General features: G+C 45.1%; 1 protein-coding gene across 5 annotated transcripts in view; it reads right to left on the bottom strand.

Annotated features, from left to right (window-relative positions):
* DNAJC13 (DnaJ heat shock protein family (Hsp40) member C13) overlaps window positions 1-18,514 on the bottom strand; it is a 1,667,846-nt gene that overhangs the window by 1,331,540 nt on the left and 317,792 nt on the right. For all 5 annotated transcript variants that reach the window (XR_014970022.1, XM_085630673.1, XM_085630671.1 and 2 more), the window contains exon 10: window positions 2,771-2,937. Coding sequence is in view for 4 of the 5 variants with exons in the window: in XM_085630673.1 (XP_085486799.1) it covers window positions 2,771-2,937 (167 nt within the window). In the remaining variant the exon portion in view is untranslated. The remainder of the gene's footprint in view (window positions 1-2,770; window positions 2,938-18,514) is intronic.

The raw sequence follows: 18,514 nt of genomic DNA, 5'->3' as shown, positions 1-18,514 counted from the left end.
ACCCAGGTGCTGTAGTTATAATATAACATTTTAAGCAGTAACTTGACCAAATTTAATGGAACTCAATTGGTAAAGGGGGTGCGTGGTATTTTAGATGGCCGAGGGTTTTGTATGCTGAATGCTTATGGTACTAATATGGATGATGGAGACTTTTCGGGAACCTTGGAAAAAGAGATGCTCCTCTATGCCGGATTACCAATTATTTGGCCGTGGGACTTAAATTGTATTATGGACAGACAGTTAGATAGACATCCGCCCAGAATGGGCACGAAACCCCGCATAGTAGCTAGGCTGCGGGAAGTCATGGATAGAATTCAATTTGTAGATATGTGTGGGAGCTTCACCCTGCGGCACATGAGTACTCTTGCTACTCCCCTACCCACAAGACCCATAGTAGATTTGACAATTTTCTCCTGCAAATGAGGGGGTCCTAGATGTTATAAAGCTGGCCTACCAGGTGCGGTTTCTTTCTGAACCACGCCCCCTTGATAATGGAAAGCAGGGTGAAGAATCATTGGCCCAGTATTACTTTGTGGAGTTTTAAAATTAAGGGACCTGGAATACCCTATTGACAGGCAGGATGCACTCCAGGGATTTTCAATAAGAACTGACACATCACAAGTTCTCAAGGTGCACAGTAGGAAAAATTAAAACTAGTTGTCATGGGAGCGAACCTTGGTAAGACGTGGCCATTAGGAGGAAGCTAGATTGGGAATTTGGAGTAAAGGAAGAACAGCTTGCAGGACTACAGCATCAGATGAAGGGGTGGGAGCACGATGAGGCATCACTGATAGAGGCACACAAGGCGGTGGCAAACGTCTGGGATAGGCTGGACTGTCACATCTGAAAAGATTCTCCATAGAGAAGGAGACAGATCAGGATAGATGCTGGCTTGGTTACATAGGAGGGAACACACACCACAAACAGTACTTGCTCTTCTTGGCCCATAAGGGACCATCTCGCCAACATTTATACTGCTCCAACACCAGCGGTGACAGGCGGAGTGGACGGATTCCTGGATCAGGTGACTATCCCCTAGCTGTCAGGCAGAGGGACTTGGGGAGGCTGTAACTTTGGAGTATCTGGGGGAAGCTCATCGCGCCATAGGGAGTGGGAAATGTCCAGACCCTGAGAAGACTATCCGTTTAGCATTATCAGACTCACTCTCCCACTTTGCTCCCACTACTTCTGGAGATCCTTTTGAAAGCACATGAGCTCGGTGAACTCCCAACGCATATGCAGGAAACAGTTATAGTTATGCTTCCCAAAGCCGGGTAAGAACCCTGTGGAACCGGGATCATACAGTTCACTTTCTATGTTGAATGTGGATGTTAAACTGCTCGCCAAGGTCTTGGCTCTCTGGCAGAGTTGAATTATTATACACTTAGTACGGGCGGATCAGTGTGGCTTCATACCAGAGAGGGGCACCAACAAGAATTTGCGGCAACTGTCACACACGATGCATTAACCCCAGGCCTCTGCCTTTAGAGTGGCTCTTGTAGCCTTGGATATAGAGAAGGCGTTCAACACCCTGTCCTGGTCTTAACTCTGGGAAGTCCTACGTCGCATTGGTCTGGGAGTCGGGTTCCCATCATGGGTACAACACTGGCATAATAAAAATTGAGGGGGCCTCCCTGCAAGGGACGTGAAGGGGCCCCCTCCAAGCTCAATCAAGAGCTCTCCAGTAAGAGTGCTGTGCTGAGGGGGCCCCCTGGAGCTTGGGGCCCCCCCCGCCTGGCGGGGGCCCGTGTTACGCCCCTGGGTACAACTATAAAGTATAAATCACCCACAGCGATAGTGCGGTTAAGTACGGCAGTGACTGAGGCCTTTTGTGTCAGAAGGGGTACGCGACAGGGCTGTCCAGTGAAATGCCACTTGAGTTGTATACGTTACTTTGCACAAATGCTATAAATAAAAATACATCTGCGTTATATGAACAAAGTTTCAAGGCAAGTAAGTGGAGTTCTAATTTTGACTATTTTCAACAAACAGCAATCATTAAAAAATGAACAAAAAAGAATGACATTGCTTTTCAGTTGAGCTACAATGCACCCTAATACCAAAGTCTCAGATAGAAAATTAAATGTACCTCAACAAGCTAGGAAACATTAAGGACTGGTAAGGAGGAACATGTCTTAAATATATAAACTTGAACCAGTGTGGTCTAGTTTATCTATATTTCTCTTCCTAGACTGAACACGGACTATTTTTAGATTATCCTTCTCCTATTACAGGAACGTGAGGCTCCCTTTTGAACGCTATGAATGATCCTGTATCCTCTCTCTTTTACCCCTGTGGGGTATCCTTCACATGCCCCCCCCAACCACCATTTGCATTCTGCAGTGGAATTCTATAGGCATGCAGTTCACTGTTAATCATCAATAAAAAAAATCTGTTGAGCAAGGGACTTCCATCTCTCGTTGATGTACTATATAACAATTACAAAAACTCTAAAACTAAGGCCATTTAAAAGAACACTACACACCGATTAGCTGTCATCAGATTATGTTTGTGCTTTAATTTTGTGTCTTATTAAAAAAACAATGAGCAAGGTAGAATACATAAATAAAGGGTATTACATATACAGGTTGTTGGGATAGAGCAAACCAAAGAAAAATGTTTTTTAAAACAAATCGATATACGCATGCAACTGAAGATTTTGTACTAAATATTAGTCACAAGTAATCATTCATTAGTTTTTCTAGCCATATTGTTAAGTGAATATCAGTCTTGTTTTGAATTTCAATTATTATTAATGGCCAAAACTTACTTGGTGGAGTGTTTAAGAATCGAAGATGTAGGCTTTCCACTTCTTCATCCACAGGCATGCTCATTAAGCCCCATCGCTGTCCCCTGTGTGTTGGGGTCATCTTTACACAAACATCCCTGTTGCCAGATGCTCTCACTCCGTCCAAAAGGCTAGCTAATAGAGAATCTCTAAGAAGGGAACAGAACAAATATGAGCAGGCGTCCAATATAAAATCAGTATTACCTAAAACAATATGCTTTTTGTTTACAGGTATCACCGATTAAGTGGTATTTGGCAGTGTGCTGTTTGGCAAATATTTAAATGAAAAACATAGGCTACAAAGAAGACCAAGTTACTTACCTTCAGTAACACTCTTTCTGGTGGATGATCCATCTAAACAAAGATTCCTCACCTTTAAAATATTCCTCAGATGCCACACTAGTGTCCACCTCAAGGCCTTGCTAGGCCAAAGACAAAACAACTAACAAAATATCAGACACCTTGGCTTTCAAAGCCTCTGTCCTGCTGATGGCAAAACAAATTTTTCCCAGCATGACATCCACAACTTAAGTTGGCAGATCAAACAGCGTCAATTGCCACCACTCAATCTCAATACATGGAGGTGTACACTGTGCAGGCTCGAGAGGAACAACCCTACTGTATAACTGTAACAGAAGAGACTCCCAATAGGGTAGCCTGATCAGAGGGCAAAAACGCATAATCAGTTTCAAATATCACACTCTCCTGGCCTAATCTAGGCCACCAGGATGAATTTGGCTTGGTTGTTTGCAATCTTCTTCAGAACTCAGAGCAGAAGCAGCAAAGGTGGGAAGGCATATAGCTATCCCAGGTTACATGCTAGTCAAAATGCATCTTCTAGGAAGTAACTTCACAGAGGCATCCAACGTACAAAAGTTGCCATTCATGATCCACGAGGTACCGCCGTCCCAGCTAAGACTCCCTGGCATTCAAGGATCCCGCCAGGTGTATCACATTCAAGGAGATACCCAGATGTTCCGACCACCTGTAGAGTCTCCTGGCACATGCTGCAGGGCCCCACTCAACTAAACTTGTTGCATTACCAAATGGCAGGGGTGTTGTCCATGAGACCTGTTCTAGTCTCTGCTTGATGGATGGTAGGAGAGCCATCAACACAAGGCGAATGGCCCGCAACAGCAACAGACTGATATGGAGTTGAGGTTCTGCCAGAGACAAGAGTCCTCTGAGGATGCATGAGGCTAAGAGAACAGGAAGCTTCAGAGATGCTCTCACTGAGATCCAGGACCGAGGCTGAAACATCAGGATGTTATGTAATTTATAGAGCGCATGGCTGTCCTGGCAGAGGGATGTCCTAGCGCTAGAATGCCGGAGGTAAGGATATGAGAGGAGATGCCGATCATTTAAAAAGCCAGGTCTTCACTGCCCTTCTAAGGACAGTTCGATTAGGAGTGTTTCTGATAGACAGTGGCAGAGAATTCCAAAGAGTTGGTGCAAGCGCCTTGAATGAGAGTCCTCCTGCTCTGGATCTGCAGAACCGAGCCACACGCGCCAGATGTAGGTCGGCAGAGCAAAGAGCGCGGGCTGGGATATAAGGGTGGCACAGATTGCTCAGAATCGCCGGGCCTACGTCTGCAAGAGTTGTGTGTAATGCATAGTGCTTTGAACTGTATTCTTTGCTCTACTGGCAGCCAATGAAGGCGTCGCAACAGAACAGAGGCTGAACTATACTTAGGCGTGGCGAACAGTGTACGGGCTGCCGCGTTCATGTTGCGCTGTAACCTATTGATCACAGATTTATTAGAGCCAAGCAGTAGAATATTGCAGTAGTCCAGCATGGCCACCACCTTAGCTTGGACGACCAGCTGGCGGATGTGGGTTTAAGGACACGCAGTAAGCCGAAGCAGGTCCCTGCCACGGACTTGGCGTGGTCCTCAAAGGAAAGAGTGTTGCTGAACCGAAAGCAGAGAATTTGTTATGGCGGGTTTTTGCACAGGAGGGGTGCCCAGCTTCAGCGGCCACCACTTGTTTCCCCAGAGATGAAAGTCTCTACCTAGTATGAGGATCTCAGATTTCGAAGAATTCAGCTGGAGGCAATTCGCCTCCATCCAGACTGCTATGGCGGTCAGCTCCTCCCGCAATTTGGCGGCGTCCAAGCTAGTGTCCTTGGTAAATGATAATTCCAACTGCGTGTCATCTGCATATGACACCAGAGAGATATTATGGGCTTTGGCCAGCACAGCCAGCGGCCGAAAATAAACATTGAACAGGGTCGGGCTCAGTGCGACCCCTGAGGGACGCCACAGCGTAATGGGTGTGTCTGAGAGTGGAAGGGAGGAGCAATAACCTGGAAAGACCTATTGGACAGGAAAGATGTAACCCAGGCAAGGGCTTTGCCAGTGATACATTTTTCCTGCAACCGGAGGAGCAGGATGTTATGTGAGACCGTATCAAATGCAGCACTAAGATCTAACAGGATAAGTGCTGACGTAGTGCCCTCGTCCATGGATGCTCTGAGTTGTTTCGTGACTGCCAATAGGGCTGACTCCATGCTGTGTCTTGGCCAGAAGCCATTTTGCGATGAATCCAGTATGGAATACGATTCTAGATATTGCGTTAGAATGGTATTCACATAAGATTCTGTTATTTATGCCAAGAACAGAAGCAGCGAGTTCGGACGATAGTTCTCTGGTCTAGAGGCATCTAATGACGGCTTCTTCAGTAAAGGAATTCCTTTGGCGTGTTTCCGAGATTGTGGCGACTATGCTGAAGATAGGCAGAGGTTGATGAGTTTCAAGCAGCTGGGAAGGAGGCAATCTTGGAATTTAACAGAGTTCTGGTTTAAGGGGATCTTCAGGAGACCCCGACTTTATCTTGCTTAACAAGGCCTTGAGGCCATCAGTCGTCAAGGATGGGAAGGAGGGGAGGGAATAGATAACAATATCGGGATATCTCCTCTTGTCGTGATAAAGGTGTCATTCTTCAGCTGGAAGGTATCGTACATGCCCGCCACTTTGTTGATAAAGTAGGTGGCCAGAGATTCACATCGGGCATTGGAGGTGATAGCGTTTTCAGTTGTCACTGGTGCTTTTACCATGTCCTTAAACAAGGAGAAAATAGTTTTAGAGGGGTTATTGCTGGTATGGATTTTGTTAGCAAAATAAGCGGCTCGAGCTTTCTGTATCCGTTCACGATAGCCATTTCTGGCCTTAGTGTATTCAAGTTTAGCAGTTGGACTATAAGCACGTCTCCAAGTACGCTCTAATACTTTACCGTTTTTCCTGTCTATAGTAGGTGCCTCATTAAACCATATACGAGATCAAGCTTTCTTAGGATGACTCCATTTGGCTGGAATGCACTTATCTAAGGCCATATTAATCCACTTTCCAAAACAATTACTGGACATCCCGATGTCTGTGGGCAGAACAGGTTGTGTAGTGGCAAGAATACCTTGAAAGGTGAAAAGATCTAGGTTCTGCCAGGGGCGTTTGTATATCCAGTTACGGGGACCCGGAGGATTGAGACTGCTAGATGAAGCGAAAAGAGAAGATAGTGATCAGTCCATGTCATAGGTATGGATATCAGAGCCTCCGGGAACGAGCTGTTGGACAGTACCAGGTCGAGGAGGTTCCTGCCTCATGTGTCGGCCCTGAAACAAGTTGGAGTAGTTGGCAGGCTGCCACATCATTTAGGAAATTATGGATGTCTGGGTCATTATCCGACTCTAGATGGAGATTCAAAGCACCAATAATGGTGAGTAATGAAGGATCACAGTCCAAATGTCCTAGGCTCCTTGCAACAGAGGAAAGGCCCCAAACTTCAATGTGTCCAAGACAGTTCCTATATTTTTGCAAATTAGGTAGAATCCATCAAAGGTATATCAATAAGGGATGCGTACACATCTCCTGAAAGACCGGTCTAGTGCATTCGCCATTCATTATGGCAAAGCACCACACTAGCGCTGACTGCTCGCCCCAAGCAATCAGTAGTATCCAGACAGCACAAATCACATATTTATCTGCATCTCGACCAGATTGAATAGTTTGAGCCAAGGAGGCTCTCAACTATTCAAGGACCACAGGCAAGATCTTGTTGGCCATGCCCCAAAGGATATGTGTATAATGACTTAGGAGGCAACTTGGGTTGACCGACCTCAAAGCTATGCTGGCCAAAGAGAACATATGTTTCCTGAATGCCAAATTTGTTTTTGACTCTCTGATCTGGAGGGTTGTGTGGAATGAAGTAGGATTCACCTTGCTTGTGGAAGCTTGTACCATCAAACTCTCAGAAGTAGGATGCTGTGGAAGGAAATCTCCTCTGGTGGTGGCCAAGTGGGGAGAGCAAACCCGTATCAGGAGGAAGTATCAATCCCACTGGCCTCCTGCAAATCAATGTATAAACTGTTATCCTGATAATGTGACGTCAAATCATCCCCATCACAACCACTGTCTTCTTTGGTTGGCGATAAACTCAGACTTGAAACCATAAAGCTGACAGAGAATATGAGGACTGCTTTGAGTGGGAGTGTATTATCTGAAGCATACTGTACAGGAACCAGATGTGCTTGGGTGGAGTCAGACAGTAACCTGGTTCGGATATGCTCCAAGGTAGTGGGAGTGTATTATTCGAAGCAGACTGTATAGGAACCAGATGCGCTTGGGTGGAGTCAGACAGTAACCTGCTTCAGATATTGGAGTCAGCACCGGATTCCACTCTGGTGATGTTGCGACTGGTGTAGATCAAAGAGGAACTGATGCTGGTCTTGGAACTGGATCGGAAGTCAGCAATGGAGTTGCTGCTGAACCCTAGATGAGTTCAAGGGGCTCAGATCTACTGACTAGAACCCAACTGGAGACCCTAAATCCCAGAGATCCAAAGGCGCGTCACATGGAGTTGGTAGAGTGCAAAAAATATGCAATATGGTCCCATTAAAGGCCTCAACCTGTTGCAGCATCACCAATGGACCAGGGAAGCCGGAGTACATTGGGACCAAATGGTGGATCAGTTGAAGTGGGGATCAGGAGAGAACTCAAGTGGCAACATGACACCCTAAAACTTCACATTAGAAAGAGCAGCAGGTTAGGGTGGAGTCCCGCTTCACCTTCATATGGTTCTTCTCCAATTTGAACTTCAACTTACCAATGACTTTAACCATAAAGAAGACCTTTCGTGTGATCAGCCTCAAGAGCATATGAGGGTCCACACCCTTGACCTGAATGAGTGAATAATACTTAAGCAAGTTCTGCAAGTTCTTTCGACATTTATTTTTTCAAACAGATGAGAGAGGGAGAAGGCTATATTACCGCACCTGTCAAGTGAATAGTGTCGGTATAGTGTACTTTTATAGTGCAAAGAACCAAGGAGCACTCCCCGCGGAGCTCCTCAATCAGGAACACGTCCTATCAAAATCATACATGCAACAGGGTTCAGCACTATCTGCCCGTAGTCTCGTCTCAGCGGTCTCGACAGTCGAGACCGCTGAGACGAGACTACGGGCTACCACGCCGTTAAGATATTGCATATTATGGAGCGGGAGATTGAAAGAAGCTCTTTCTGGAGGATTTAATTTATCCGAGTCTGCGACAAGGGAAAATTAACTAGAGTGTTGAATTTCATCGGGTATTGAACATTGTTGAACGTAGGCTCACACTTGCCTTCATCCGAATAAAGGATTTTTATTCCTGAACTGAGGAAATTCTCTCAATTATTTGTTTGCCCTGAAGAAGTCTCCATGCAGGAGACGAAACGCGTTGGCTATGGCTATCATGTTATCAAGGCTGTGATATTTTATGCCTGTGAAAAAAATTATTAAAATTAAATAAAGAAAGGAATTCGTTTGAAAAACAAATTTTATGTCCTGGACATTCCTTTAATTGCAACGGACTCCTTATCAATAGGGCTGAACCCTGTTGCATGTATAATATATTCTTTCGACATTTAGTAAAGTACAGCTTCACTTGGCTGTCCCAGATCACCCTCTGGTGCATGAGGGCACACTCATTGCACAAGTTGAAGTCCTGCCCAAGTCAAAACATGAAAGCACAAGTCATGCCGATCCGCTACCGGCATCTGTTTACAAATGTCAAGGCATGGTTTTAATTCTGTAGATTTAGGTGGGAACTTTGTTCCCTTTCTCACTGGATTTCAATTTGAAAAATCATCAAGATCGACAAAAAATGGAGTGGAGCTCTGGATGCACGTTGAAAAGAGCAGAAAGAAAGGAACGGACATTGAAGCACTGGGGTGCAGCTTATAAGTGGCTGCACTCTGTTACTTTCGGGCGGAACGAAGCCAATGTTGAGCTGCACATAGGGAATATTCTCAAGGTAAGGAATCTACAATTAGAATTATTCATCATTTTTTTTAATTTGTGGGATCTTCAGACCAGATACATGAAAGTTTCAGTCAGATTATCACAACTTCAAGAAATGACCTATAGTTGGAAGTGAGTGAGTGCTCTGGTAAATCTTCAAGTCATAGCTGTCAACAGATGAAATGAATAAAATGCCTTCAACTTTCAAGAAATCATTTTTTTTTTTAAGAAATGACAGCAGTTGCTCAGCACATGGCATCATTTATTGAATTACCTGGTATTCTTATTCCACTGTTTAATTCTATTTTGTGAAGGAACTAGTTACCTCAATAAACCCTTATCCTGAATGAGTGATTGACTCTCCATTTCTTGTTTTTTTTTTCTTTCAGGCTGCTTCTCTAATTCTAATTGATGATGGCCCTGGTCAAGTACACCCCAAGGTCCGAAATGTTGATCTTCTTAAAAAATATCAACTATTTAAATACATATATCTATTAAAGTTATACTTGAACCTGAATCCATCTAAACTACAATGTGCAATTTCACTCCATAGACAGACTATTGTCTACAGCATTGAATTTGCTTATGTTTCTGCACCTTTCACTAAAGCAATGTATTTTCTGCACTATATGATGTGCTACTATGAAGCACCACTAACAATAGAAATGTATTACTGTAAATTGAATGTTTGGTTTAAATCTAATTTTGGATGGTTACGTTCTAATTTGATGGTTTACCTTTAATGCCAGTTTTTTTTAAAAAAAACACTTTATTGTTGTACAAGTCATAGGTATAGAGTTCTGTCAACTATTCATGGAAGAAAGCAGTCTAGTGCTTTGGCAGAACAGCCACTACTGCCAGAACTGTCAAATATCAGTTAAAACGGAGTACCTCAGAAGCTTCTGCAACAGACTACAGATTGGAGCTCCAATCAACTAGCCAACCACAGTTTTTGGAGATTAGAATCCTCTTTCTTCACAGGTTTGAAGATCTAGGGCAGGACCCAGATGCATCTCTTCTACTCTTGGTTGAACTCCCAGCTTCCAATATTTTTCAACTGGAGACTGGACATTGAGATGGCTAGCACAGAGGCCACTGTAGGATAAGGGATCCTGAATCAAAAATACGTTTTTCCACTTTTCCTAAAATTCAAGGATCATATTCCGAGTTTGGTGTGTGCAAATTTGTTGTCAGAAAGCAACACAGTTTCTTATAATGCTCGCCTTTGTGGTGGGTGTAAATCCGACTGCATGCATTGCTGGAGCTTTGATCAGAGACTCTCAAAGTCTTTTACATCCCTGACATATCCAAAAAATACTAATGACCATGGAAGCTCTGGTATGATTTGTGCATATGATGGGGTAGATATCCCTTTTCTGGTTCTGTTGAAGACACTTGCAATTTTTTGTCAAGTATATTGAAGGAGGAGAAGACGACAGGGTGACTAACGCATTCAGGTGAGCCTTCCTTCTGGAAATAAATACAGTGGCAGTAAATCTGCTAGGGAATATATCACATGCAAACTCTTGAGGTACAGCAATGATCAGTCTTGTAAAATCAAAGATGGTGAATAAGGTTGTCAATTTAGTTACGAGTTGACAGCACAATGAGCCCTGTTTCGGAAAGCTTTTTTCCCTGTTGAACAACACCTACAATAAGGTGAATGTTGTGAAGAATGGTTCCACGCAATCACTTGTGGCTCATCTGAGGATCATTTCTTCAGTGTTGTGAGGGAATTTCCAGTGACTATAATCTACAGATCAACTATTCTTTGCACAGTGTCAAAAATACTGGGGAGCCCAAATGACAACTGAGCATTCACCATGCATGACCAACCAGGGGATATCGGGTCATTTTAAAGGTAGCCGTGGAGAACAGGTGCTAGTGGGCTTGGGCAATGTGGTTGATAAAAGAGGCATTGTCGGGCAGTGGAATTCTGCATCTGCACTTCGGTTTCAGTCTGGATAAGGGCCATGGATAGTTGAGCAAAAATGGAGGAACAATTGAGAAGGCTAGAGGCTGTCCTTCTAAATATAACAAGGTGTGGGGTAAATACTGAGATTTCTATGGTACCAAAACTGTGATTTGCGATTCACTGCTGCTGTACTCTATATGGAATTCTCTGCTTATCGTGATGTGTATTGTACTGAACTACTTAAGAAAATAAAATTATGTTTTATTAAAAGGAAAGTTTTTATTCTTTTCCGTAAAGCAAATAATGATTCCATTTGTCTGATTGTTACTTGAAGTGAATTCCAAATTTTTGCAGTTCCAATGGTAGCTTATGTTGCCACTGTTTTGTGCTGAATGTCTTGTTTTCTAGAGTGTGACTCTGTAGACTTCTCTGGATCTTCAAGATTTCAGATCTTTTGAGGTTTGAGAGAAGGCAACTTGGTTTGTTGATCAGCGTCAATCGAGAGTCAGTGTGGATCTTGGATGATGCAATTTGATTTTCTTTGTTCCAGAGAGAAATTTAGATGCTGAAGGAAAACTCAGCATTGATGGAGGTTAAAGAACTTGAAGGAACGTCAGCTAGGACAGAGTTTCCATAAATCACTTAGAAGACCACAAGGGACTGGACGATCAAACTGAAATCTGTGGGCTGAATTAACGGTCAGCTTTTTGTTTGCTCACAGGATGGCCAAAGCTTCAAAGGCTGTTCAGCATGGTAGTCTATGATTAAATGCATATTAATCTAGAATATCAAAGATTCTATGGAAAAAAAAGCAAGTATAAGAGTATTTAATGGTATTTACAATAGTGCATAACAGAAGACAATGAAAGCGGATATAAATGATAAACAGCATTCATCAGTCAATAAATGACAGATGTGTAATCGCGCAATTAGGATTGGATAACCATTAAGGATTTTCCGAGAAGAAGCAAATCTACATTTGCTATAGAGATTCAAATAGAAAGGGACTGCTCCCCATGTGCATTACTCCAGATGAAAGTTATTGCACCAGATGTCCCCGCTCTTAATGTGTTTGGAAGAACATCTTTTTTGCCTCGTATCTCAGCTGCTCAAGAAACATCATTTGTTCATGCCCTGTACCCATTCACACAAAGAAAAGGGGGCGGAGGGGTGGGAAATATTGTTACAGTGCTGGGCTGTAACCCTGTTTGTCATTACCAACAAACTTTGTGCATAACGATTAGTGACTGTATGCTGCAAGTATGGAGGAGAACGAACCTCGGTTGTGGAAGAGATCGGTTGGCCAAAAATTCTCATTAGTGTGTTAAGGAACTTTCCTTGGAAGGTGTAGAACAACAGGCATTTCCACACCATGTGGTGAAAGGTAGCTGTTGCATCGTAACACCTCAAGCATGTGGGGAAGAATGAAATTCCATTTTGTTCATCCAGGATTTTCTGTGGTGAATAAACTATGTTGGATACTTCAATTGAATACGTCGGAATGAGGCAGACAGGGTAACCTAATGAGGGAGGAATGAGGGTGCCAGCAAAGAATCTATGCACAACTTACCCACTTGAACCTCCCAAACCTCCTGCACAGAAAACTATAATTCAGGGCAGTAAATAACCAGGGACCTGTAGATGCGAGAGATCTTATCTCCCACTGAGATTTTCCTTTCAAGTGGGTTAATATATGCAATGACTTATACCTCATTCAGATTGTGCGTAATAGCATGGTTTAACAGGAGAAAGTACAAGAACTGAGAATTATGAATACATATTTCATTTTGTACATCTGCTAAAGAAGGAAAACCAAACTGGGAAGTCACATCTTTCAGGTGAAAAATGTTGATGGCCCACTTGGCAAAGCCCTGATAAGAAGAGACATGGGCCATTCTGTTTCCCACCTTTAAGAGAATCACTGGTCAATTTGCCATCTCAATAAAGTATGCACTAGGTCTGAAATTAGTTTGGTCAAAGGCGACAGACCTTTTAGAAGTTTTCCCAATAAAAGTAGTGTGAGGGTGGGCATTCGCCCAGCATCCACATATCAGTTTGGTATTTTGGGTTAGTACGTGGTTTATACAGTCAGTCATTGGGTACCAGAAGATGAGATGCGTGCTAGCAAGAGACTATGTCAAGCATGCCAAGCCCACCATCCATGGGGATTAATGGCATTTTCCTATAGAAACTTGTAGGGTCATGCCCTTCCACTAGAAGCTATGACGTGGGGCAATCAGTGTGAGAAAGAAGGAGGAATAGGATGGTGATAATTTTGAAACCAGTTTAATAGTTTTGCAAGGTAAACCATTCTTGCAATGTTGTATCACCCCAAAAGAGACAGAGGGAGTGCACTGTAGTCAATAGTAATATAAAAGCTCCCACTGCTGTCTTCTGCAACAGGATTTCAGCCTTTGTGACTGTGCCCGTTATACCCCTTGCTGTGGTGCTTTCTTCCCCCATTTGTGATTTAGATGTCCTGGACCATTAATGATCCCTACTAACAACCCGAATTTGGTTCCCTTAATCCTACTTGTGTGGCACAGAGGGCAGCAGCTGCTAGGGCATGGTCAGGACGAAAGCCCCACCCCAGAAATCCATTATGGCCATGCTGACGGCTTCCATCGAGAGGGCGCCCAGGACCCCTGGTCAACACCCCCTCCCCCCTAAAAGGGGGTTCCGCCATGCCCAGTGATAGCACACTTGTTGAATTACAGACAGGGATCTCCTGCTACAGATGTTCCAGGCTAAGGGCCCCTGGACCTATAACGGCAACAATATCACAACGTACCCAGACAACATAGCGGAGGTTCAGAAATGAAGCAACACCTTCGGAGCGGTCAAGTCAGAGCTACGAACTATGGGATTATTATATGAGCCTTTCTTTTCAGCCAGGCTAAGAGTGGTGGATGCTAGTGTGACTCACTTCTTCCCTTCTCCGGAGAAGGCCTGATCATGGCTGAGATTCAACGGGGTGCAAGACCAGCCGGAAGCGAACGGTAATGATCTACTGGGCTGGACCAACAGGAGCTGTTGGCGCCGTCGCCTGCAGTCCCGCCCCACTTAGGAACAGGAAGCCAAGGAAAAGGAACAAGCATTGGTGGTGTCAGAGGTCTCCCTCTACAGCACCAACAGATTTCGGGTCCTGGCTCTGGAAAAAGACCAGGAATCAGTGCTGGGAGCATCCAGCTGAGTCACTTCTGTGGGGTAGACCACTATTATACTGAAACGATCGCATTGGAGGGAGATGCCGGATGTGTGACATTACTCTAATAGTGAGTGCAGGGTGGTGCAGATGGGGGGTGATTGTGACAAGTGGGGAGGGAGTTGAGAGACTCCGACATTCCTGTCAGCTCAAGACCATTTGATACATATGCTCTGTAACTGGGCCCAGGAAGGCCTGCTTGTTGACTTTTGCTGCAAATCAACGCTCTTGGCCCAACCCTCCAGAGACTGCCGCAAGGACTCTTATGCACCAAAACACGATTAGTTGATTGCTGTGTTGTTTGAGCCTTTGTGGCACAATGCACTTTAGCATCAAAGGCAAGGGTGTGGGAGTTCTTGCTTCATTACAGTTTCAGATTTATGTTCAGACAAGGTGGAGCGGCATTGAGAGAGGGTTGGGGGCAGTAGGTGATGCAGAAAGTTCCAGGTCCTGGTGTGTCCTTACATATATATCGCTACAACGTACTGACCTGAAACATCAGAGGCATGGCATACCTTAGTCGTAGACACACACATATTGCATGCATCCAGGAGACGCACCTTATTACAGCGAATCTCGAAAAGGTATCCAGGCACTGGAGTGGGCGGGCCTTTGGAACAGGGTATTCCGCTTATGCTAGAGTGGTTCTTATCAGGATTGCCCCAGGGTTGCCCTTTGTACACAACAGAGTGGTGGTAGACACAGAAGGCTGATATGTTCTGCTGGAGGGAGCATTGGATGGATAGCTCTTAATGGTGGTGTCCCTGTACACACCAAACATGCTCCAGGGCAAGTTCTTCCATGACCTGTCCCTGACCATGCTTGAAGATCCCCAAGCTCCAGGATTTGGGGAGGAGACTTTAATTGTACACACTGCACAGACGTGGATTGCTTGATACCACCCCCTCCCTGAGACACAGAGTATCCACGCGACGACACACGTTAGACAGTGGACAGAGGCAGCACACATCCATGACATCTGTTGGACGAGTCATCCTGGGGAAACAGAATACTCCTATTATGCACTGGTGTACCAATTGTACACCAGACTAGACTATAGTTCTGGTCTAAAGTGATCAGTTCTGAGTACTTGGGCTGCACCGTATCAGATCAAATCCCTCGTAGGGTCACGTTTAGTAGTAGGGGCGTTTGGGCTCCGATACCAACATGGAGACTGCAATCAGAAACCATTCTGGACGCAGTCTAGGGGGACACCATCAGAACTCACTTGCTTCAATAGTTTGAAGAGTACGAGGAGTCAGCAGAGTCCAGAGAAACTGAATAGCATGTGATGAAGGTAGTGATACAAGACCATTGCATTAACCCACCAGGGGGGCGAGATTATACCTACTCTAGTTCTCTATTCCGTAGTATATCGGATTTTGAAATGTTACTGCAGGAGGCTGAGAAAGATGTGGTCACAGCGATTGAGGCACGGGCACGCTTGATGGACCTCCATAAATAATAGAGGGATAAAATGTGACTACTCAAAAACATAGACTATAATGCCTCCCGGTATTGCCAACATGCGAATGGTGATAAACCAGGTCGCAACCTGGCGTGGCTGCAATGGGTGGCAGTCCCTAGAACTCTCATAGTGGCGAACCGCAACACCTCTGGTAATACTGTAAACACGCAGGCAGGTATTAACGAGGTCTTTGTTCAGTATATGTTCAGTATAATAAGTTGTATTCTCCTCCCTTGGGTCCCTCCCACCCTGGATCGCTATATATGGGAAACTGCTTTCAATTCCCTGACGCCCCTTCAATTACAGGAAATAGAGCAGCCTCTTCAAATAGAGGAGGTACGGGCAGCGATCCGTCACATGGCCGACCACAAAGTCCCTGGGACAGTCAGGTTTCCTGTGGAATACTATGCTACATACAGTGCGACTCTCGCTTAGAAGTTACTTGAGGTCTACTGGGAGGCTCACAAGCAGGGAACATTGCCTGACTCCCTACGAAAAGGCAGTCAGTGTAGCATTGCCCAAATCTAGTAGAAATCCCCTTGAGGTGAGGTGAGCTATCGCCCGCTGTCAATACTCAACATGATTATAAAAATGTAAGCAAGGTGCTTGTTAATAGGTTGCTTCCTTTGCTTCGGTCACTGGTGCCCTCTGATCAATGTGGGTTTATCCGCCAAAGATCCACCTACTATAATACAAACAAGGAGTGTCACATTATGAATACCAATGAGGGAACCCTGGAAGTCTCAGTGGCGGTGTAGGAGACTGGCTTTGTATATGCTGCACACATATTTAAGTGAAGCACCTTGCACTAATTTAGGTAACTCTTATGGTGATTTTAGTGATCTTTGATAAGCTTTGAAAGCTCTAAATGTGATAGCTGTGGAGATCAGCCTTCAGGCTTATCTTGAAGAAGTGTTAAGCAGCTTGTTTTACCAGGTCTAATCATGTAGTGTGGGTTAAATGAAAAAGAACCACAGTGTATATATAAAAAATTCTATTTATTACACAACACTCACTAATACATTGGTATTTCCCCTACCCGGAAATATCAACACAATAATACTTCAATTGTTAACAAGTAAGTGAGCACAAAATACAGTTATCTCAAGGGGGAGACCAAACCATATACTAAGAAAGTGGAATGCGAACTGCGGCCAAAGTCGGGACTTGGACCAGGAGACTCAGAGGAGCTGGGGACATGTGGAACCATCCAAGGTAAGTACCCAGGAACCCCACGGAGGCTGTGTGCAGAGTGGAAACACAGCTGTGTGCTCAACAGAAGTCAACCGGAAAGTCACGGTTGTAGTTTTCAAGAGGAAGGACCCTTCCCGGTGGGCCCTGAAGAAACACTGAGGCAGACAGAAGGTTGGAGAGTTACCCCATCAGTGGATACCCCAGGAACCAGGATACCTACACCAGGGAAGCCTGGTGCATAGGTGGAAAGTGACGTCAGAAACCGCCGTAGACCACAATGGAGGACTTCAGAAAAAATGCCACTGGATAAGACTGTGCAAGAGTCCAGTGGAATCCAAAGGTGGATTCTTGAAAAGGAGAACCTGTAAGCAGAGGGGACAGAGTCTGTGCCACTCGGAGGTTCAAAACTGTTGACTATGACCTTGCCAGCTGCAACAGGCATGGAAAGCGAAAAAGGAGCAACGTTGGGACCAGCAAGGTCTGAGGGACTCACCACAAGCAGGAGAGTCAGAGCAGGTCACGAGCAATCAGGAGAGCCCACCGGAAAAGAAGATTCTCAAAAGGACCCAGAGCCCGGAGGCACAGGAGTCGCAAAAGGACCTTGAGCAGCTCACCAAGAAGGAAGGCAGATGATACAGTGAGGACGCGGTACTTGGCAGGCAGAGATGCTGGAGACTGGAGCTTCTGTAGCCCGAAAAACTCTGAAGTGCAGAGCCAAAAAGCCTTGGCAATGGCAAGTTAAAATTGCAGAGAGAGCAGGTCAGGCCTCAAGTGAGTTGCAGAACCACCACTTGTGCTGCTGAGCCTTTCGAAGTCCGTGGGACGTCAGGAGCAGCAGATCGTTGCGGTGCCTGCAGATGAAGGGGAGTGACACCTTCACTCCAAGGGAGATTTCTTTAGGTGTCCTTGATACCCACTGGTCTGTTGAAGATCTTGGAAGAAGCACAGACAACGATTTAGTCTTGCAGAAGAGCGAGACCAGGAGCAGCAGGAGTCTTTCTTGATGCAGTTTCAGTTCCAGGTGAAGTCCAATTATCCAGATGCCCGAAGAGTGATGTGGTTTCAGTCTTGAGCCTTGTCCAACGACGAATCTGAAGACTCATCCACAGGTAAGCCCTTAAATCCCCTAGGAAGGGGATTAGGGCGATTTAGGGTCCTCTCCAAGGAGAGTCTGGACAGAGGGGAGGATACTCCCATGTCCTTTGTCCAGTTTCGCGCCAGAGCGGGAGCCAAGGGCTACCTGAACTGGCTCAAACGGAAGTATGCAAGTAGGGCACAAAATGTGCCCTTCAAAGCAGTCTGGTTGCGCTGGCAAGCGCACCCACCCACCTGCCCAATACACTAAGTTCTGTCTGGGAGGTGGCTACACCTCCCTGTTACAGGAAACCTATTGTTCTACCTTCCCCTGCTCAAGCTCAGCTCAGGAGCAGGAGGGCAGAATTGTGTCTGTGGCCAGAACCAGCACTAGCTTGCTGGCAGACCATGAAAGGCTGTTCCCTGGAGTACTGGGGCATACCCTGAGGAGCCCCCTCCCCCCAGTGCCTGGAATCATACCTCCAACACCGGTAACAGTGTTGGGGTACGATTTCAACATGTTTGATACCAAACATGCCCAAGTTCGGCACGGCCACTACATAGTTAGCAATCGCATAATGAGAGATGGTCACTATATG

This window comes from Triturus cristatus, chromosome 10 (genome assembly GCF_964204655.1).
Source record: "Triturus cristatus chromosome 10, aTriCri1.1, whole genome shotgun sequence".
Taxonomy (NCBI): domain Eukaryota; kingdom Metazoa; phylum Chordata; class Amphibia; order Caudata; family Salamandridae; genus Triturus; species Triturus cristatus.
This window is presented reverse-complemented; position numbering and strand designations above follow the sequence as displayed.